This window comes from Staurois parvus, unplaced genomic scaffold, assembly GCF_062004578.1.
Source record: "Staurois parvus isolate SC_StPar_1 unplaced genomic scaffold, SC_StPar_1.0 ptg000512l, whole genome shotgun sequence".
In the NCBI taxonomy this organism is placed as follows: Eukaryota; Metazoa; Chordata; class Amphibia; order Anura; family Ranidae; genus Staurois; species Staurois parvus.
In genome coordinates this window covers 692,209-715,846 of record NW_028318308.1, presented here as the reverse complement: position 1 = coordinate 715,846, position 23,638 = coordinate 692,209, and the positions used below count along the sequence as shown (strand labels likewise).

The 23,638-nt window shown below is 46.5% G+C and overlaps 1 protein-coding gene across 2 annotated transcripts in view; it reads left to right on the top strand.

Moving 5' to 3' along the window:
- The window catches only part of LOC149451878 (phospholipid scramblase 3-like), a 46,882-nt gene that overhangs the window by 9,216 nt on the left and 14,028 nt on the right, over positions 1-23,638 (top strand). For both annotated transcript variants that reach the window (XM_089690055.1, XM_089690054.1), the window contains exons 2-5: positions 3,647-3,681; positions 8,980-9,128; positions 16,166-16,193; positions 17,616-17,797. In XM_089690055.1, coding sequence (XP_089546181.1) covers positions 3,669-3,681; positions 8,980-9,128; positions 16,166-16,193; positions 17,616-17,797 — 372 coding nt within the window. In that variant the 5' untranslated portion in view covers positions 3,647-3,668. The remainder of the gene's footprint in view (positions 1-3,646; positions 3,682-8,979; positions 9,129-16,165; positions 16,194-17,615; positions 17,798-23,638) is intronic.

Sequence of the window (23,638 nt, the reverse complement as noted above, 5' to 3'; positions counted from 1 at the left end):
TGCCACACTGATCCCTCTCTGGCCAGCCGTGCCACACTGATCCCTCTCTGGCCACCCGTGCCAAACTGATCCTTCTCTGGCCAACCGTGCCACACTGATCCCTCTCTGGCCAGCGTTATCAAAGTGATCCCCCTCTGGCCAACGGTATCAAAGTGATCCCTCTCCGACCAACAGCATCAAAGTGATCCCTCTCTGGCCAACAGCATCAAAGTGATCCCTCTTTGGCCAACTGTGTCAAAGTGATCCCTCTCTGGCCAACCATGTCATAGTGATCCCTCTCTGGCCAACCATGTCAAAGTGATTTCTCTCTGGCTAACTGGGTCAAAATGATCCCTCTCTGGCCAACAATGTCAACATGATCCCTCTCTGGCCAACTGTGTCAAAATGATCCCTCTCTGGCCAACAATGTCAAAATTATCCCTCTCTGGCCAACCAGGTCACAGTGATCCCTCTCTGGCCAACAATGCTGAAAATGATCCCTCTCTGGCCAACAATGTCAAAATGATCCCTCTCTGGTCAACCATGTCAAAGTGATCCCTCTCTAGCCAACCATGTCAAAGTGATCCCTCTCTGGCCAACCATGTCAAAGTAATTCCAAACTACAAGAGGATTACAGAAGCCATGTAGGACCTGAACACAGACATATCTTCATTCCCACTGCACAGTAGAAGTCAGTAATCAGAAGGACAGGGATAGTCAGTAATCAGAAGGACAGGGATAGTCAGTAACCAGAAGGACAGGGATAGTCAGTAATCAGGAGGACAGGGATAGTCAGTAATCAGGAGGACAGGGATGCCTGATGTTGAGGAATTATTCTTTAATGAGTAATATATGAGGGTCTATGTGCTGTAACCCCCTTGGATGTTCATCGTTTTGGAGGAACACGCCTGGATGCATGCATAGATGACTACTAGAGATGAGCGAATCGAACATGGAATTCGTTTTGAAGATCAGGAAAAATTCGATTCGCGCCAAATCCGAAAATTAGCAAACTTCGGATGCACGAATCAAATTTTCCCAAAAATGGCAGCGACATGTGTGGCGACGGAGCGGGGATCTCTGGGAAGGCGCGCAGACAAGGCGCGCTGACCCATAATGCATTCATTCATGACATGTGATCGCATTAGCCAATCAGCGGCCAGCCAGCACTGTGTAATGGTGGAGCTATAAATTGCGGCCATCTTAGAATTCTCCATTAGCCTCCGGTCATTCAAGAGAGACAGACCTGTGTGTATTAGGGACAGAGTTAGGGCCACAGAGACTTTAGGGCCACAGAATCGTTACTCAGGGACACAGAATCGTTACTCAGGGACACAGAATCGTTACTCAGGGACAGACACAGAATTGTTACTCAGGGACACAGAATCGTTACTCAGGGACACAGAATTGTTACTCAGGGACACAGAATCGTTACTCAGGGACACAGAATTGTTACTCAGGGACACAGAATTGTTACTCAGGGACACAGAATTGTTACTCAGGGACACAGAATCGTTACTCAGGGACACAGAATCGTTACTGAGGGACACATAATCGTTACTCAGGGACACAGAATCGTTACTCAGGGACACAGAATTGTTACTCAGGGACAGACACAGAATTGTTACTCAGGGACAGACACAGAATTGTTACTCAGGGACAGACACAGAATCGTTACTGAGGGACACAGAATCGTTACTGAGGGACACAGAATCGTTACTGAGGGACACAGAATCGTTACTGAGGGACACAGAATCGTTACTCAGTGACACAGAATCGTTACTCAGGGACACAGAATTGTTACTCAGGGACACAGAATCGTTGAATTAAAGAGTATGTCAGACAACACGCAGAGGAGTGGCAGAGGAGGCAATGTTTCAGGAGCGAGCAGACGTGGCAGCAGAGGAAGGGGTCGAGGCAGCACTAGTCGCAGCCAGAGGCCAGTGCTCCCGGTGTCATCCAGCGGTCATGTCTCCACCGACAACCCTGCCGTCATCGATTGGTTGGCTCGGTCGTCTTCCTCTTCCCAGGTCACCTCTGACACCTACAGCCAACGGTCGGTGGGTACGTCAGACACAACCGTTAGTTGGCATGGCCCGAGAGCAAGCCCACTGAAATCACGTGTCCTCGACCTGCCCCTGTCCTTTGGTGTTCCCTCACCAAGCGAAGTATCGCATGCTGTGGGCTCAGCCCCACTGTACAGTGAGGAAGAGCTAACAGAGGGCGGTCAGGAACGGGGGGAGACATCCGCCTCTTCAGCAGCCAGGCGAAGAAGTACTGGCGAGGAGAGTGGCTCGGTAGCCGGTCTAGAGACAGGTCTGTCTCCTGACCCACACGCAGCCGAGGGGGCTAGTAATGAGGCGGAGACCCTACTTGATGATGAGGAGGTTGATCGCACTTGGCAGCCTCGTCGTCATCAGGCTATTGCTTCCGCATCATCAGGAGAAGAGGGTGCCAGCTTGGCAGTGAGCGAAACAGTCGGTGGGTTGCCCAGGAGGCAGCAGGGTCGCAGCAGTGTCAGTGGAGCCAAACGTCCACGGAGTAGAGCACCAGCTCCACTGCAGCCTACCACCACGGCCAGTAGTGGTGCCGGTGTGCACGGAGGAAGCAGCAGTCAGCCAGTGAGGAGTAGCGGGGGCAAAGTTTCCTACTCGGTGGTGTGGCAATTTTTTGTCAAGCCGCCCGAGGAAGTAAACGTAGCCGTATGTCGACTATGTGGCCAGAAAGTCAAGCGTGGCCAGGGGGCCCATGTTGGGACTACAGCGTTGCGTCAGCATATGCAGCGTCGCCATTCGGTGGCCTGGGAAAACCATGATAAAGATACGGTGGTTCTGCCTGCCCCAGCCCCCGCTCCATCACCCGCTCCGTTACTTGCTCCGTCACCCGACGTCAATCGCCCTCTATCAGCCAGTCAAGGCCCGTAATCTGCCATGGGCCCCTGTACCGCCTCCTCATGCTGCTGCCAGGTCCAGAGTGTGTCATGGGTCCCTGTACGGCCTCCCATTGCTGCTGTCTCTATCGCCACACTCTGCCATGTGCCACTTTCAGGTCTCCTCACACTCCTGCTGGTTTCCATTTTGTCATAGGTTGCTGTATGGCCTCCCATTGCTGCTGCCTCCACCGCCACACTGTGGCTCCACACTCTGGTTTTGGCCCCGTGACTGCCCAAATGAGTGAAGTGTGCGGTGATTCTAAGATGGACGGCACTCATCTGCATGTCATACTGACTGACAGTATTATTTCTCTTCCCCAGCAGATTCCAAGGGCATTTAAATTAAAGGTACAGTGTTCTGCACTAATATAAAGTCTCTCTGAAGCCTAGAAACACCCTTTTATAAGTTAAATTCGCAGCGAATATATTCGACTCGAATCGAATTTATTCCGCGTATTCGCCGAATCAGCCGAATCAAATTTTTGAATAATTCGCTCATCTCTAATGACTACCTTTTCCTGTTGGTGATGTCCATCCTCATTATATGGATATTATATATTCTGTACATATTATATATACAGCATTTACAATATTGTCTGATAACTCCTCCTACTGCTTTACGTGACACCTCCAACTACTCTATGGTCCTCCCTAAAATGCTGCATGGTATGTGTCCTGTGCTGGGTGTCATTTATAGGTGGAGTAACTAATCTTTTTTTTTTTTCATTTTTACAGACAACCTGTTTCTTGACCCACCATGTCATCCGCAGGTAATACACATCACACTGCTTTTGTGTCAGATGTTTGTGTCCCCCACTACAAAAAAGGTGACATTGCAAGTACAGAGCCAAATGACATCACTTATTACACATACACTCCAGTGACATCATGGAATATACCCCCCAGTGAGGTCAGATAATATACTAACCCCCAATGTTATCACATTACACCACCAATGACATCACACAATACATGTAACCCAATGACATCACATTATGCTTTATAGTATCACATGATGCACCTCCAATGAGTCACATACTGCATACATGCCCCATGCCATCACATAGCATTACATACTTCCAGTAAGTCACATAGTACATACCTGCCCCATGGCATCGCATGACACACCACATGACACCCCCTCAATGAGTCACATAGTGCCTACCTACCCCATGACATCACATAACATTTAACATTACATACTTCCAATCAGTCACATACTACATACCTGCCCCATGGTATCCCATGACACATCACGTGAGACACCTCCAATGAGTCACATATCACATACCTGCCACAATGGCATCACATGACACACTACATGAGACCCCCCTCAATGAGTCACATAGTGCCTACCTACCCCATGACATCACATAACATTACATACTTCCAATAAGTCACATAGTACACACCTGCCCCATGGCATCCCATGACACATCACATGACACCTCCAATGAGTCACATATTACACACCTGCCCCGTGGCATCCCATGACACATCACATGACACCTCCAATGAGTGACATATTACACACCTGCCCCATGGCATCCCATGACACATCACGTGAGACACCTCCAATGAGTCACATATTACATACCTGCCCCATGGTATCCCATGACATATGACATGACACCTCCAATGAGTCACATATTACACACCTGCCCCATGGTATCCCATGACACATGACATGACACCTCCAATGAGTCACATATTACACACCTGCCCCATGGCATCCCATGACACATCACATGACACCTCCAATGAGTCACATATTACATACCTGCCCCATGGTATCCCATGACACATGACATGACACCTCGAATGAGTCACATATTACACACCTGCCCCATGGCATCCCATGACACATCACGTGAGACACCTCCAATGAGTCACATATCACATACCTGCCCCATGGCATCCCATGACACATCACGTGAGACACCTCCAATGAGTCACATATCACATACCTGCCCCATGGCATCACATAATAGACCTACAAAGATGCCATTTGACACGTGTTCACAGTTATTACATATACACCCAAATGATGACATCACAATGAGAACGTTAATACAACATGCTACGTTTTATGGAAAAAAAACAAGAAAAAAAGTTGAAGCCCCCCCCCCCCCCAAAAAAAAATAAAAATCCATATCCATACCGAACGCTTATTAGAGCAAGCAGAAAAGGGGAGGGGACAAGTGTCACATGCCCTCAACATGGGGAGGGACCACCTGGCAAAGCATCTTGTCCATATGTTGATGAAAACATGCCTGAACCCCGGGTCACTTTTTGTGGCCGAGAAACATCACCAGCCTATGAGATCTCATATTACACACCTGCCCCATGGCATCCCATGACACATCACGTGAGACACCTCCAATGAGTCACATATTACACACCTGCCCCATGGCATCCCATGACACATCACGTGAGACACCTCCAATGAGTCACATATTACACACCTGCCCCATGGCATCCCATGACACATCACATGACACCTCCAATGAGTCACATATTACACACCTGCCCCATGGCATCCCATGACACATCACATGACACCTCCAATGAGTCACATATTACACACCTGCCCCATGGCATCCCATGACACATCACATGACACCTCCAATGAGTCACATATTACACACCTGCCCCATGACATCCCATGACACATCACGTGAGACACCTCCAATGAGTCACATATTACACACCTGCCCCATGGCATCCCATGACACATCACGTGAGACACCTCCAATGAGTGACATATTACACACCTGCCCCATGGCATCCCATGACACATCACGTGAGACACTTCCAATGAGTCACATATTACACACCTGCCCCATGGCATCCCATGACACATCACGTGAGACACCTCCAATGAGTGACATATTACACACCTGCCCCATGGCATTCCATGACACATCACGTGAGACACCTCCAATGAGTCACATATTACACACCTGCCCCATGGCATCCCATGACACATCATGTGAGACACTTCCAATGAGTCACATATTACACACCTGCCCCATGGTATCCCATGACACATCACATGACACCTCCAATGAGTCACATATTACACACCTGCCCCATGGCATCCCATGACACATCACATGACACCTCCAATGAGTCACATATTACACACCTGCCCCATGGCATCCCATGACACATCACATGACACCTCCAATGAGTCACATATTACACACCTGCCCCATGGCATCCCATGACACATCACATGACACCTCCAATGAGTCACATATTACACACCTGCCCCATGGCATCCCATGACACCTCCAATGAGTCACATATTACACACCTGCCCCATGGCATCCCATGACACATCACATGACACCTCCAATGAGTCACATATTACACACCTGCCCCATGGCATCCCATGACACATCACATGACACCTCCAATGAGTCACATATTACACACCTGCCCCATGGCATCCCATGACACATCACGTGAGACACCTCCAATGAGTGACATATTACACACCTGCCCCATGGCATCCCATGACACATCACGTGAGACACCTCCAATGAGTCACATATTACACACCTGCCCCATGGTATCCCATGACACATCACATGACACCTCCAATGAGTCACATATTACACACCTGCCCCATGGCATCCCATGACACATCACGTGAGACACTTTCAATGAGTCACATATTACACACCTGCCCCATGGCATCCCATGACACACTACATGAGACCATTGAGATCTCATTGGCTGGTGATGTTTCTCGGCCACAAAAAGTGACCCGGGGTCCAGGATGTTTTCACTGAGATCTGGGCAGAGTTTCTGTGAGTGGGCTGGAGTTAGTTAGGTTCACCTGCCTATAGATCCCAGAAGGGGATGACATGGTACATTGGAACCCGTGTATATGGAGATCGGCCATTAAGGAGATTTATACCGTGTGATCCGGGTGTGATCCAAAAGTGTGATGACCCGTTGGGTCACTTATTGGAGGTGAGCGGGCAATACAGCCATTTTGGGATTCCTTTGGAGTGCACCCCACATGGCACCAGTCCCCTGTTGAGAGTGGAGCGCTGTCTGTATTTAGTGTGGAGGATTCCCACAGCACTAATATTTGGACTCAAAAAGGACATTTTGCTGCTTTTTTATGTTACGTTTTTCACTATAATTGTTTTCACTGCATACCTGACATTTGTTTGGTTCACTACACATATGTATTGTTTTTGTATTTTGCACTGTGTGTATACACTTATTTGTCACTCAAAGATTATCCCAATTTAAGGGGTTCCCCTCGCTCACACATATTGGTGGGTATCAGCCCAGTTTGGGATTTGGGTTTGTTGTTTTTCATGGCATATAGGGTCTGCATTTGTGGCCCCTCTTTTAGGAATCCGCTTAATTGCACTTTTAAGTATTTTTGCACTTTATCTTAAGCTCCCTTTTTGGGGGGATCCATATGTTGGTATTTATTTAATTATTTATCCATTTAATATGCATATATTATTTAGCGCTGCACCATATCACATTATAAACACACCCCAATGACACCACACTGACACCACATATAATGACCCCCAATGACATCACATTATAAACACACCCCAATGACACCACACTGACACCACATATAATGACCCCCAATGACATCACATTATAAACACACCCCAATGACACCACACTGACATCACATATAATGACCCCCAGTGACATCACATTATAAACACACCCCAATGACATCACACTGACATCACATATAATGACCCCCAATGACATCACATTATAAACACACCCCAATGACACCACACTGACACCACATATAATGACCCCCGGTGACATCACATTATAAACACACCCCAATGACACCACACTGACACCACATATAATGACCCCCGGTGACATCACATTATAAACACACCCCAATGACACCACACTGACATCACATATAATGATCCCCGGTGACATCACATTATAAACACACCCCAATGACACCACACTGACATCACATATAATGACCCCAGGTGACATCACATTATAAACACACCCCAATGACACCACACTGACACCACATATAATAGATACTCTCCAATACATAATACTGACCTCACAATGATGTCATATATAATGACCCCCGATGACATCACATTATAAACACATCCCAATGACACCACACTGACATCACATATAATGATACCGGGTGACATCACATTATAAACACACCCCAATGACACCACACTGACATCACATATAATGATCCCCGGTGACATCACATTATAAACACACCCCAATGACACCACGCTGACACCACATAGATACTCTCCAATACATAATACTGATCTCACAATGATGTCATATATAATGACCGCCGATGACATCACATTATAAACACACCCCAATGACACCACACTGACACCACATATAATGACCCCCGGTGACATCACATTATAAACACACCCCAATGACACCACACTGACATCACATATAATAGATACTCTCCAATACATAATACTGACCTCACAATGATGTCATATATAATGACCGCCGAACACATCACATTATAAACACACCCCAATGACACCACACTGACACCACATATAATGATCCCAGGTGACATCACATTATAAACACATCCCAATGACACCACACTGACATCACATATAATGACCCCCGGTGACATCACATTATAAACACATCCCAATGACACCACACTGACATCACATATAATGACTCCGGGTGACATCACATTATAAACACACCACAATGACACCACACTGACATCACATATAATAGATACTCTCTAATACATAATACTGACCTCACAATGATGTCACATATAATGACCCCGGGTGACATCACATTATAAACACATCCCAATGACACCACACTGACATCACATATAATGATCCCGGGTGACATCACATTATAAACACACCCCAATGACCCCGGGTGACATCACATTATAAACACATCCCAATGACATCATATACACACCTTGGTGATGTTGGCCATAGGATACCTCACATGAAACCTATATATGATACTCATAGCCCATGAACTGACCATATCTCTCCTTATTGCAGATCCTGGCTCTATGGTATATAAGTCCCTCCAGGAAGACCCTCCTAGTTACAATGTCATCGCACCATTTGCTCCTCCAGATACCTACCCACCGACCGCCCCCAGCCCGGAGATTATGGGCATAACATCAGGTCTGGAGCTTCTACTCCAGGTAATTTGACTATCAACCAATCTGACCACCAATGCCACCCATTATCTAATCATCGATGTCCTGTGTCCACCCTCCTGTGTTTGTCTGGCCATTGGCCTGAATCCTGTGCCTGGTGTCATGTGTCTTAATGTCTGTGACCTTCTTAGATTATTATGACTACCAGACTGTCACTAATGGGAAGAACCCCAAATATTGGACAGGGGGTGACCATTCACCAGACGGTCACTAATGGGAAGAACCCTAAATACTGAACAGGGGGTGACCATTCACCAGGCTGTCATCTTTGGGAAGATCCCTAAATATTGGACACGGGGTGACCATTCACCAGTCTGTCATCTTTGGAAAGATCCCTAAATATTGGACATGGGGTGACCATTCACCAATCTGTTGTTTTTTGGGGATCTTTAAATATTGGACAAAGGGTGACCATTGACCAGTCTGTGATCTGTGGGTGGATCCCTAAATATTGGACAGGGGGTGACCATTCACTACTCTATCATCATTGAGAGGATCCCTAAATACTGGACAGGGGTGATCATTCACTAGTCTATCATCTTTGAAAGGATCTCTAAATATTGGACAGGGGGTGACCATTCACCAGACTGTCATCTTTGGGAGGATCCCTAAATATTGGACATGGGGTGACCATTCACCAGTCTGTCATCTTTGGAATGATCCCTAAATATTGGACAGGGGATGATCATTCACTAGTCTATAAACATTAGGAAGATCCCTAAATATTGGACAGGGGGTGACCATTCACCAGACTGTCATCTTTGGGAGGATCCCTAAATATTGGACAGGGGGCGATCAGTCACTAGTCTATCATCTTTGGGAGGATCCATAAATATTGGATATGGGGTGACCATTCACTAGACTGTCATTTTTGGGATGATCCCTACATATTGGACATGGGGTGACCATTCACCATTCTGTCATCTTTGGTTGGATCCCTAAGTATAGGACATGGGGTGATCAGTCACTAGTCTATAATCTTTGGGAGGATCCCTAAATATTGGACAGGGGGTGACCATTCACCAGTCTGTCATCTTTGGTTGGATCCCTAAATATTGGACGGGGTGACCATTCACCAGACTGTCATCTTTGGAAAGATCCCTAAATATTGGACATGGGGTGATCATTCACTAGTCTATAAACATTGGGAAGATCCCTAAAAATTGGACAGGGGGTGACCATTCACCAGTCTGTCATCTTTGGGAGGATCCCTAAATATTGGAGATGGGGTGACCATTCACCAGTCTGTCATCTTTGGTTGGATCCCTAAATATTGGACATGGGGTGACCATTCACCAGTCTGTCATCTTTGGTTGGATCCCTAAATATTGGACATGGGGTGACCATTCACCAGTCTGTCATCTTTGGTTGGATCCCTAAATATTGGACATGGGGTGACCATTCACCCGTCTGTCATCTTTGGTTGGATCCCTAAATATTGGACATGGGGTGACCATTCACCAGTCTGTCATCTTTGGTTGGATCCCTAAATATTGGACATGGGGTGACCATTCACCAGACTGTCATCTTTGGGAGGATCCCTACATATTGGACATGGGGTGACCATTCACCAGACTGTCATCTTTGGTTGGATCCCTACATATTGGACATGGGGTGACCATTCACCAGTCTGTCATCTTTGGTTGGATCCCTACATATTGGACATGGGGTGACCATTCACCAGACTGTCATCTTTGGTTGGATCCCTACATATTGGACATGGGGTGACCATTCACCAGTCTGTCATCTTTGGTTGGATCCCTAAATATTGGACATGGGGTGACCATTCACCCGTCTGTCATCTTTGGTTGGATCCCTAAATATTGGACATGGGGTGACCATTCACCAGTCTGTCATCTTTGGTTGGATCCCTAAATATTGGACATGGGGTGACCATTCACCAGACTGTCATCTTTGGGAGGATCCCTACATATTGGACATGGGGTGACCATTCACCAGACTGTCATCTTTGGTTGGATCCCTACATATTGGACATGGGGTGACCATTCACCAGTCTGTCATCTTTGGTTGGATCCCTACATATTGGACATGGGGTGACCATTCACCAGACTGTCATCTTTGGTTGGATCCCTACATATTGGACATGGGGTGACCATTCACCAGTCTGTCATCTTTGGTTGGATCCCTAAATATTGGACATGGGGTGACCATTCACCAGACTGTCATCTTTGGGAGGATCCCTACATATTGGACATGGGGTGACCATTCACCAGTCTGTCATCTTTGGTTGGATCCCTAAATATTGGACATGGGGTGACCATTCACCAGACTGTCATCTTTGGGAGGATCCCTACATATTGGACATGGGGTGACCATTCACCAGTCTGTCATCTTTGGTTGGATCCCTAAATATTGGACATGGGGTGACCATTCACCAGTCTGTCATCTTTGGTTGGATCCCTAAATATTGGACATGGGGTGACCATTCACCAGACTGTCATCTTTGGGAGGATCCCTACATATTGGACATGGGGTGACCATTCACCAGACTGTCATCTTTGGTTGGATCCCTAAATATTGGACATGGGGTGACCATTCACCAGACTGTCATCTTTGGGAGGATCCCTAAATATTGGACATGGGGTGACCATTCACCAGTCTGTCATCTTTGGAAAGATCCCTAAATAGTGGACAGGGGATGATCATTCACTAGTCTATAAACATTAGGAAGATCCCTAAATATTGGACAGGGGGTGACCATTCACCAGACTGTCATCTTTGGGAGGATCCCTAAATATTGGACAGGGGGCGATCAGTCACTAGTCTATCATCTTTGGGAGGATCCATAAATATTGGATATGGGGTGACCATTCACTAGACTGTCATTTTTGGGATGATCCCTACATATTGGACATGGGGTGACCATTCACCATTCTGTCATCTTTGGTTGGATCCCTAAGTATAGGACATGGGGTGATCAGTCACTAGTCTATAATCTTTGGGAGGATCCCTAAATATTGGACGGGTGACCATTCACCAGACTGTCATCTTTGGAAAGATCCCTAAATATTGGACATGGGGTGATCATTCACTAGTCTATAAACATTGGGAAGATCCCTAAAAATTGGACAGGGGGTGACCATTCACCAGTCTGTCATCTTTGGGAGGATCCCTAAATATTGGACATGGGGTGACCATTCACCAGTCTGTCATCTTTGGTTGGATCCCTAAATATTGGAGATGGGGTGACCATTCACCATTCTGTCATCTTTGGTTGGATCCCTAAGTATAGGACATGGGGTGACCATTCACCAGTCTGTCATCTTTGGTTGGATCCCTAAATATTGGACATGGGGTGACCATTCACCAGTCTGTCATCTTTGGTTGGATCCCTAAATATTGGACATGGGGTGACCATTCACCAGACTGTCATCTTTGGGAGGATCCCTACATATTGGACATGGGGTGACCATTCACCAGACTATCATCTTTGGGAGGATCCCTACATATTGGACATGGGGTGACCATTCACCAGACTGTCATCTTTGGGAGGATCCCTACATATGGACATGGGGTGACCATTCACCAGACTGTCATCTTTGGGAGGATCCCTAAATATTGGACATGGGGTGACCATTCACCAGTCTGTCATCTTTGGGAGGATCCCTACATATTGGACATGGGGTGACCATTCACCAGACTGTCATCTTTGGGAGGATCCCTAAATATTGGACATGGGGTGACCATTCACCAGTCTGTCATCTTTGGGAGGATCCCTACATATTGGACATGGGGTGACCATTCACCAGACTGTCATCTTTGGGAGGATCCCTACATATTGGACATGGGGTGACCATTCACCAGACTGTCATCTTTGGGAGGATCCCTACATATTGGACATGGGGTGACCATTCACCAGACTGTCATCTTTGGTTGGATCCCTACATATTGGACATGGGGTGACCATTCACCAGTCTGTCATCTTTGGTTGGATCCCTAAATATTGGACATGGGGTGACCATTCACCAGACTGTCATCTTTGGGAGGATCCCTACATATTGGACATGGGGTGACCATTCACCAGACTGTCATCTTTGGTTGGATCCCTAAATATTGGACATGGGGTGACCATTCACCAGACTGTCATCTTTGGGAGGATCCCTACATATTGGACATGGGGTGACCATTCACCAGTCTGTCATCTTTGGTTGGATCCCTAAATATTGGACATGGGGTGACCATTCACCAGACTGTCATCTTTGGGAGGATCCCTACATATTGGACATGGGGTGACCATTCACCAGACTGTCATCTTTGGGAGGATCCCTAAATATTGGACATGGGGTGACCATTCACCAGACTGTCATCTTTGGGAGGATCCCTAAATATTGGACATGGGGTGACCATTCACCAGACTGTCATCTTTGGGAGGATCCCTAAATATTGGACATGGGGTGACCATTCACCAGACTGTCATCTTTGGGAGGATCCCTACATATTGGACATGGGGTGACCATTCACCAGACTGTCATCTTTGGTTGGATCCCTAAATATTGGACATGGGGTGACCATTCACCAGACTGTCATCTTTGGGAGGATCCCTAAATATTGGACATGGGGTGACCATTCACCAGTCTGTCATCTTTGGTTGGATCCCTAAATATTGGACATGGGGTGACCATTCACCAGACTGTCATCTTTGGGAGGATCCCTACATATTGGACATGGGGTGACCATTCACCAGTCTGTCATCTTTGGTTGGATCCCTAAATATTGGACATGGGGTGACCATTCACCAGTCTGTCATCTTTGGTTGGATCCCTACATATTGGACATGGGGTGACCATTCACCAGACTGTCATCTTTGGTTGGATCCCTACATATTGGACATGGGGTGACCATTCACCAGTCTGTCATCTTTGGTTGGATCCCTAAATATTGGACATGGGGTGACCATTCACCAGACTATCATCTTTGGGAGGATCCCTACATATTGGACATGGGGTGACCATTCACCAGACTATCATCTTTGGGAGGATCCCTACATATTGGACATGGGGTGACCATTCACCAGACTATCATCTTTGGGAGGATCCCTACATATTGGACATGGGGTGACCATTCACCAGACTGTCATCTTTGGGAGGATCCCTACATATGGACATGGGGTGACCATTCACCAGACTGTCATCTTTGGGAGGATCCCTACATATTGGACATGGGGTGACCATTCTCCAGACTGTCATCTTTGGGAGGATCCCTAAATATTGGACATGGGGTGACCATTCACCAGTCTGTGATCTTTGGGAGGATCCCTACATATTGGACATGGGGTGACCATTCACCAGACTGTCATCTTTGGGAGGATCCCTAAATATTGGACATGGGGTGACCATTCACCAGACTGTCATCTTTGGGAGGATCCCTACATATTGGACATGGGGTGACCATTCACCAGACTATCATCTTTGGGAGGATCCCTACATATTGGACATGGGGTGACCATTCACCAGACTGTCATCTTTGGGAGGATCCCTACATATGGACATGGGGTGACCATTCACCAGACTGTCATCTTTGGGAGGATCCCTAAATATTGGACATGGGGTGACCATTCACCAGTCTGTCATCTTTGGGAGGATCCCTACATATTGGACATGGGGTGACCATTCACCAGACTGTCATCTTTGGGAGGATCCCTAAATATTGGACATGGGGTGACCATTCACCAGTCTGTCATCTTTGGGAGGATCCCTACATATTGGACATGGGGTGACCATTCACCAGACTGTCATCTTTGGGAGGATCCCTACATATTGGACATGGGGTGACCATTCACCAGACTGTCATCTTTGGGAGGATCCCTACATATTGGACATGGGGTGACCATTCACCAGACTATCATCTTTGGGAGGATCCCTACATATTGGACATGGGGTGACCATTCACCAGACTGTCATCTTTGGGAGGATCCCTACATATGGACATGGGGTGACCATTCACCAGACTGTCATCTTTGGGAGGATCCCTAAATATTGGACATGGGGTGACCATTCACCAGTCTGTCATCTTTGGGAGGATCCCAACATATTGGACATGGGGTGACCATTCACCAGTCTGTCATCTTTGGGAGGATCCCTACATATTGGACATGGGGTGACCATTCACCAGACTGTCATCTTTGGGAGGATCCCTAAATATTGGACATGGGGTGACCATTCACTAGACTGTCATCTTTGGGAGGATCCCTACATATTGGACATGGGGTGACCATTCACCAGTCTGTCATCTTTAGGAGGATCCCTACATATTGGACATGGGGTGACCATTCACCAGACTGTCATCTTTGGGAGGATCCCTACATATTGGACATGGGGTGACCACTCACCAGACTGTCATCTTTGGGAGGATCCCTACATATTGGACATGGGGTGACCATTCACCAGTCTGTCATCTTTGGGAGGATCCCTACATATTGGACATGGGGTGACCATTCACCAGACTGTCATCTTTGGGAGGATCCCTAAATATTGGACATGGGGTGACCATTCACCAGACTGTCATCTTTGGGAGGATCCCTACATATTGGACATGGGGTGACCATTCACCAGACTGTCATCTTTGGGAGGATCCCTACATATTGGACATGGGGTGACCATTCACCAGACTGTCATCTTTGGGAGGATCCCTACATATTGGACATGGGGGTGACCATTCACCAGACTGTCATCTTTGGGAGGATCCCTACATATTGGACATGGGGTGACCATTCACCATGTTTAGACAGAACTATCCTTTTTCTTAGGTGTGAAGTTATTGTAACTGATGGCAGATGTGTAACATGGTGACCTGGCTGTCAGTTGCTGATGGTGGCATGTAGATAGCATTCGGGCCATTGGAGGGGAATCCATTCTCCTCATTTTGTTGATATTATGATCAGTTTTCTGTTGAGTGTCGCTGTCTCCGTCTCTCCTTGTCGGTCCACATTCCACCCACATCATGTTGATTCATGGTATTTCTGGAAAAAGATGATCACCTAATACCGGAATTTTTTGTTTCAGATTAACCAGTTAACTGTTCGGGAAAAATGTAAGAAAATTCCCTTTATTTTGTCTGCTCACAAGTTCCTCTCTGTCCATTTCTTCATCCATTCTCAACCAGGATTCTGTAGAACCCTGACTTTCCTCCAGAGGTTACCAGGAGTTCCTTGAGCTTTGGCTCAATCAAAAGTAAATCAATCAAAAGTAAAATATGACATAATTTAGTGGCAACATAGTTAAGGAGGAAGTTCTGCTTTAACGTACTGTCCAGCCTGAGCAATCCCTTTCCTATAAGCTGACCTCTTTACCTCCTCCATTGACTAAACCAGAATATTAAAAACCCACTCCCAGTGCGAGGCTGATTTCAGCTTTCAGCTGCTGTGTGTTACTCAGTATAAAGACAGATTTCAGGAAAATAAACCAAATGAAATGAAAACTTCTTACGGTCATATGACCACCTGGCCGTTATTGAGACTCCTGAAGAAGATGCAGTCAGCTGGGATGTTAAGAGGTTGTCGACAAAGTCATTCCAATCAATGGGCCTCATCCACTGATAATGGAGAGCCAGCTGTACATAGGAGAGTGAAGGACCAGATCTGGCACCTGGTGATGTGTTCTTCCAGGGCCAGTGTCCTCCAGCAGTTCCTCTGAGCCATATTGATCCCAAATCCCATTGTCTATAGATGAAAGGAAATGTTTGAAAGATCATCAATGGGCCTCATCCACCAATATTGGAGAGTTGGCTGTACATAGGAGAGTGGAGGACCAGATCTGGTACCTGGTGATGTGTTCTTCCAGGGCCAGTGTCCTCCAGCAGTTCCTCTGAGCCATATTGATCCCAAATCCCATTGTCTATAGATGAAAGGAAATATTCAAAATATCATCAATGGACCTCATCCACCAATATTGGAGAGTTGGCTGTACATAGGAGAGTGGAGGACCAGATCTGGTACCTGGTGATGTGTTCTTCCAGGGCCAGTGTCCTCCAGCAGTTCCTCTGAGCCATATTGATCCCAAATCACATTGTCTATAGATGAAAGGAAATGTTTGAAAGATCATCAATGGGCCTCATCCACCAATATTGGAGAGCCGGCTGTACATAGGAGAGTGGAGGACCAGATCTGGTACCTGGTGATGTGTGCTTCCAGGGCCAGTGTCCTCCAACCGCTCTTCTAAACCATATTGATCCCAAATTCCATCGTCTATAGATGTTGGGAAATGTCTGATATATCAACAATCATCAAAGCCTCATCCACCCATAATGGAGAGCTGGCTATTTATGGAGAAGCGGAGGATCGGATCTGGTACCTGGTGATGTGTGCTTCCAGTGTCCCCAACAGCTCCCGAGAGCCATATTGATCCCAAATCCCATTGTCTATAGATGACGGGGAATGTTCAATATATCATCAATGGTTTGTGATGCTGTATCCACCATTCAGAAGATGACCCCTTCCTGTCTTCTTTCCCACAGTTACCACATCCCAGGGCTGGGGGCGCTCCTTTGATGTGCTGAACAATGTCAGCCAACGAGTCTTCCAGATGGAAGAGAGGGTGGTGTGCTGTGGGCCGCTGTATGATGTGACCATCAGGGACAACGGTGGCATGGAGGTCATGCAGCTTCTGGAGAACTGTGGATGTACCTGCACCAGAGAGGTGGGGATGTGCATATACAGTATACATAAAATATACTCCTGCTAGGTATATACTGTGTTGTAGGGGTGCTCAGCACGGCTCAAGCATTAAAGCCCATGAATACCGCCAGATGTGCTCCAGGTTCCCACCACTGCAGCGGGTGACGCAGCACACAGAGCCGTCTTGTGTTCTCAGACGTCCTCGCCCGTTGTCAGGATAAAGAGGACAAAGTCAGAACCTGGGGGAGACGTAACACAGACAGAGTTATGATTGGATAACGAAGATGTCCATAGAAACAACATAAACCAGACCGGACTCAGCGCTGATCCCAGCACAGGATTGGACCCATGTTTCCTTACCCCCTCCCCCCATCACCACCATCCACACTATGAAACTTATCATTGTATGGGCCATTTTTTCCCCACGCATTATTGAGATTCTCACATAGAGCAGCCAATTCATTTCAGAGCTTCCCTACGCATGACAAACGCATGGACCTTGTACATTCTGTAGCAGTATATATATATATACAGTGTGGAGCCACCTTCTCACGTGTATGTGCCCCCTGGTGGACATATGTATGCATTGTATAGTACAGTATGAGATATATATATATACTGTATATATTCAGGGTCTACTCATATACAGTGTGTAGCCAACTTCTAACATGTGCCCCCTGCTGGACATATGCCTGTATAGTATAGCACATTTATATATATATATATACTCTGTATAGTCACCTTCTCACATGTATGTGCCTCCTGGTGGACATGTCTGTGCATTGTATAGTGTAGTGTAATATATATATATATATACTGTATATATTCACGGTCTACTCATATACAGTGTGGAGCCACCTTCTCACATGTGCCCCCTGGTGGACATATGTATGCATTGCATAGTGTAGTGTAATATATATATATACTGCACAGTCACCTTCTCACGTGTATGTGCCTCCTGGTGGACATATGTATGCATTGTATAGTACAGTATGAGATATATATATATATATACTGTATATATTCAGGGTCTACTCATATACAGTGTGTAGCCAACTTCTAACATGTGCCCCCTGCTGGACATATGCCTGTATAGTATAGCACATTTATATATACAGTTGTGGCCAAAATTATTCAACCCCCACTGAAATTGAGTGTTTTGGCCAGTTTGACATTGCTTTTGATCATTCAGTCATCTTGCTTACATTTACATTAAAGAGGCACTTGTAGGTCAGACAAATATAACATAACAGTTATAATGAAATAACCACAAATGTCTTTTCTGTGCTCACAGCATTATCAGTTTTATTCAACCCCCAAGTGACATTCAATCTTAGTACTTAGTACAGCATCCTTTTACAGTTATAACAGCTTTTAAACGTGAAGCATAGCTTGACACAAGTGTCTTGCAGCGATCTACGGGTATCTTCGCCCATTCTTCATGGGCAAAGGCCTCCAGTTCAGTCACATTCTTAGGCTTGCGCACTGCAACTGCTTTCTTTAAGTCCCACCAGAGGTTCTCAATCGGATTTAAGTCTGGTGACTGCGATGGCCACTCCAAAATGTTCCAGCCTTTCCTCTGCAACCATGCTCTAGTGGACTTGGAGGTATGCTTGGGATCATTGTCCTGTTGAAAGGTCCAACGTCTCCCAAGCCTCAGGTGTGTGACGGACTGCATCACGTTTCCATCCAATATCTCCTGGTACTGAAGAGAATTCATGGTACCTTGCACACGCTGAAGCTTCCCTGTACCTGCAGAAGCAAAACAGCCCCAAAGCATGATTGACCCTCCACCATGCTTCACAGTAGGCAAGGTGTTCTTTTCATCATAGGCCTTGTTCTTCCTCCTCCAAACATAGCGTTGATCCATGGGCCCAAACAGTTCTAATTTTGTTTCATCAGTCCACAGAACACTATCCCACAACTTTTGTGGTTTGTCCACATGGCTTTTGGCATACTGCAGTCGACTCTTCTTATTCTTTGGAGACAGCAAGGGGGTACGCCTGGGAGTTCTGGCACGGAGGCCTTCATTACGCAGTGTGCGTCTTATTGTCTGGGCTGAAACTTCTGTACCCACATCTGACAAATCTTTTCTCAGTTCCTCAGCAGTCACACGGGGACTTCTCTCCACTCTACGCTTCAGGTAGCGCACAGCAGTCGAAGTCAGCATCTTCTTTCTGCCACGACCAGGTAGCGTTTCAACAGTGCCCTTTGCCTTGAATTTGCGAATGATGCTTCCTAAGGTGTCTCTTGGTATGTTTAACATCTTTGCAATCTTCTTATAGCCATTGCCCTTCCTGTGAAGAGAAATCACCTCTTCTCTTGTCTTCCTGGACCATTCTCTTGCCTTCACCATGTTTGTAACCACACCAGTAAATGTCTAGAAGGAGCTGAGTATCACAGTCATTTTAAAGCTGCCTAATTGGTGCTTATTATGCTTGATTGCTGCTCGGTGACATCCACAGGTGTTTTCAATACCTGATGGAAAGCACCTGTATGAACCTCTGTTCTTCAGAGTGGTAGTCTTTAAGGGGTTGAATAATTGTGGCAATGAAGAAACCACATAAGAACCATTTACTACTGTATTACATAAACAATTGATGTCATTTTAGTTGCATTTGGGTAGTTACAACGTCCTTGTAGGATTTGATTCTGAATACAATTCCAAATGTACACTATAGTCCCTAAACCCCTTTACAGCATTGGGGGTTGAATAATTTTGGCCACAACTGTATATATATACTCTGTATAGTCACCTTCTCACATGTATGTGCCTCCTGGTAGACATATCTGTGCATTGTATAGTACAGTATGATATATATTATTATACAGTATTTATATAGCGGCAGAAGGTTTGCCCAGCGCTGTACATTAGTGGGGGACAGAACATGAGACAATACAGTAACAATACAAAACACGAGGGGTGCGAGGGCTCTGCTCTTTCGAGCTTATATATATATATATACTGTATATATTGAGGGTCTAGTCATATACAGTGTATAGTCACATTCTCACACACGCCCCCTGGTGGACATATGTATGCATTGCATACTATAGTGTAATATATATATCCACAACACTGCCCCCAGCTACATCGCCAACCTCACCCACAGATATCACCCAAATCGCCCACTCCGCTCCTCCCATGATATCCTCCTCTCTAGCTCCCTCGTCACCTCCTGCCACACTCGCCTCCAGGACTTCTCCAGAGCCTCTCCCATCCTCCAGAACTCCCTACCACAGCATGTCCGGTCAGCCCCCACCCTGTCTGCCTTTAGGCGATCTTTGAAAACTCACTTCTTCAGGGAAGCCCACCCCACCCCCACCTAAGACCTGTACTTGAATCACCTCCACCAGATCATCCCCCGCAGCTATCCCCTCCCCCTTCCTTTAGATAGTAAGCTCCACGAGTTGGGCCCTCCTATTCCTTCTGTACTGAAATGTATTGTAATTGTACCGCCCCCCTTATATTGTACAGCGCTGCGCAAACTGTTGGCGCCATAAATCCTGTATAATAATAGAGAGAGAGAGAGAGAGTAGATTCACCATCTCACATGTGCCCCCTGGTGGACATTTGTATGCACTGTATACTAGAGAACTTTATATTTATTACAGGTATTTATATAGCACCATCAATTTACATCCACATCAGTCCCTAATCCTCAAGGGGCGTACGATCTAAGGTCCCTAACCGTCAAGGGGCGTACAATCTAAGGGCCCTAACCCTCAAGGGACGTACAATCTAAGGTCCCTAACCCTCAAGGGGCGTACGATCTAAGGTCCCTAACCCTCAAGGGGCGTACAATCTAAGGGCCCTAACCCTCAAGGGGCGTACGATCTAAGGGCCCTAACCCTCAAGGGGCGTACAATCCAAGGTCCCTAACCCTCAAGGGGCGTACAATCTAAGGTCCCTAACCCTCAAGGGGCGTACAATCTAGGGTCCCTAACCCTCAAGGGGCGTGCAATCTAAGGTCCCTAACCCTCAAGGGGCGTACAATCTAAGGTCCCTAACCCTCAAGGGGCGTACAATCTAGGGTCCCTAACCCTCAAGGGGCGTACAATCTAAGGGCCCTAACCCTCAAGGGGCGTACAATCTAAGGTTCCTAACCCTCAAGGGGCGTACGATCTAAGGTCCCTAACCCTCAAGGGGCGTACAATCCAAGGTCCCTAACCCTCAAGGGGCGTACAATCTAAGGTCCCTAACCCTCAAGGGGCATACAATCTAAGGTCCCTAACCCTCAAGGGGCGTACAATCTATGGTCCCTTACCCTCAAGGGGCGTACAATCTAAGGTCCCTTACCCTCAAGGGGCGTACAATCTAAGGTCCCTAACCCTCAAGGGGCGTACAATCTAAGGTCCCTAACCCTCAAGGGGCGTACAATCTAAGGTCCCTAACCCTCAAGGGGCGTACAATCTAAGGTCCCTAACCCTCAAGGGGCGTACAATCTAAGGTCCCTTACCCTCAAGGGGCGTACAATCTAAGGTCCCTTACCCTCAAGGGGCGTACAATCTAAGGTCCCTAACCTTCAAGGGGCGTACAATCTAAGGTCCCTAACCCTCAAGGGGCGTACAATCTAAGGTCCCCAACCCTCAAGGGGAGTACAATCTAAGGTCCCTAACCCTCAGGGGGGCGTACAATGTAAGGTCCCTAACCCTCAAGGGGCGTACGATCTAAGGTCCCTACAATATAAGGTCCCTAACCCTCAAGGGGCGTACAATCTAGGGTCCCTAACTCACATTCATACATACACATACTAGGTCCAGTTATAGACAGGAGCCAATTCACCTACCAGAACATCTTTGGAGTGTGGAAGGAAACCCACACAGGCACAGGGAGAACATGCGAATTCCAGGCAAGTGGTACCATGGTTGGGATTCAAACCCATAACCCTAGTACTGCCAGGTGGAACAGCTAACCATTTAGCCGCTGTGTATTGAATTCACAGTTAGGTCCATATATATTTGGACACAGGCACAATTTTAGTTTTCTTCAGGTATTGACCAAAACATATTCCAGCTCTAGTTCTATAATGGATATGGGCTGAAAGTGTGCACTCTCAGGTTTAATTTGAGGGTATGTACATCCACATTGGAGGAAGGGATTAGGAATTACAGCTCTTAAGAGTAGCCACCCCCCCTTTTTCAAGGGACCAAAAACAAATGGATAATTGAATCAAAAGCTGTTTCATGGCCAGGTGTGGGCTACTCCTTCATTATTTCTTCATCAATTAAGCAGGTAAAAAGTCTGGAGTTGATTCTAAGTGCAGGATTTGCATTTGGAATCTATTGCTGTGAACCTCCATCATGCGTTCAAAGGAGCCGTCCATCCAAGTGACAGAGGCCATTGTAAGGCACCATGTCATGTGTGCTCCCTGCTGGACCTGTATATATATAGTATAGTATACAGTATCTCCCAGAAGTGAGTCTCCCTCCCCCAGACTGTATACAATGTATATACATACAGTCAGGTCCATAAATATTGGGACATGGACACAATTCTAACATTTTTGGCTCTATACACCACCACAATGGATTTGAAATGAAAGGAACAAGATGTGCTTTAACTGCAGACTGTCAGCTTTAATTTGAGGGTATTTACATCCAAATCAGGTGAACGGTGTAGGAATTACAACAGTTTGCATATGTGCCTCCCACTTGTTAAGGGACCAAAAGTAATGGGACACTTGGCTTCTCAGCTGTTCCATGGCCAGGTGTGTGTTATTCCCTCCTTATCCCAATTACAATGAGCAGATAAAAGGTCCAGAGTTCATTTCAAGTGTGCTATTTGCATTTGGAATATGTTGCTGTCAACTCTCAAGATGAGATCCAAAGAGCTGTCACCATCAGTGAAGCCATCATTAGG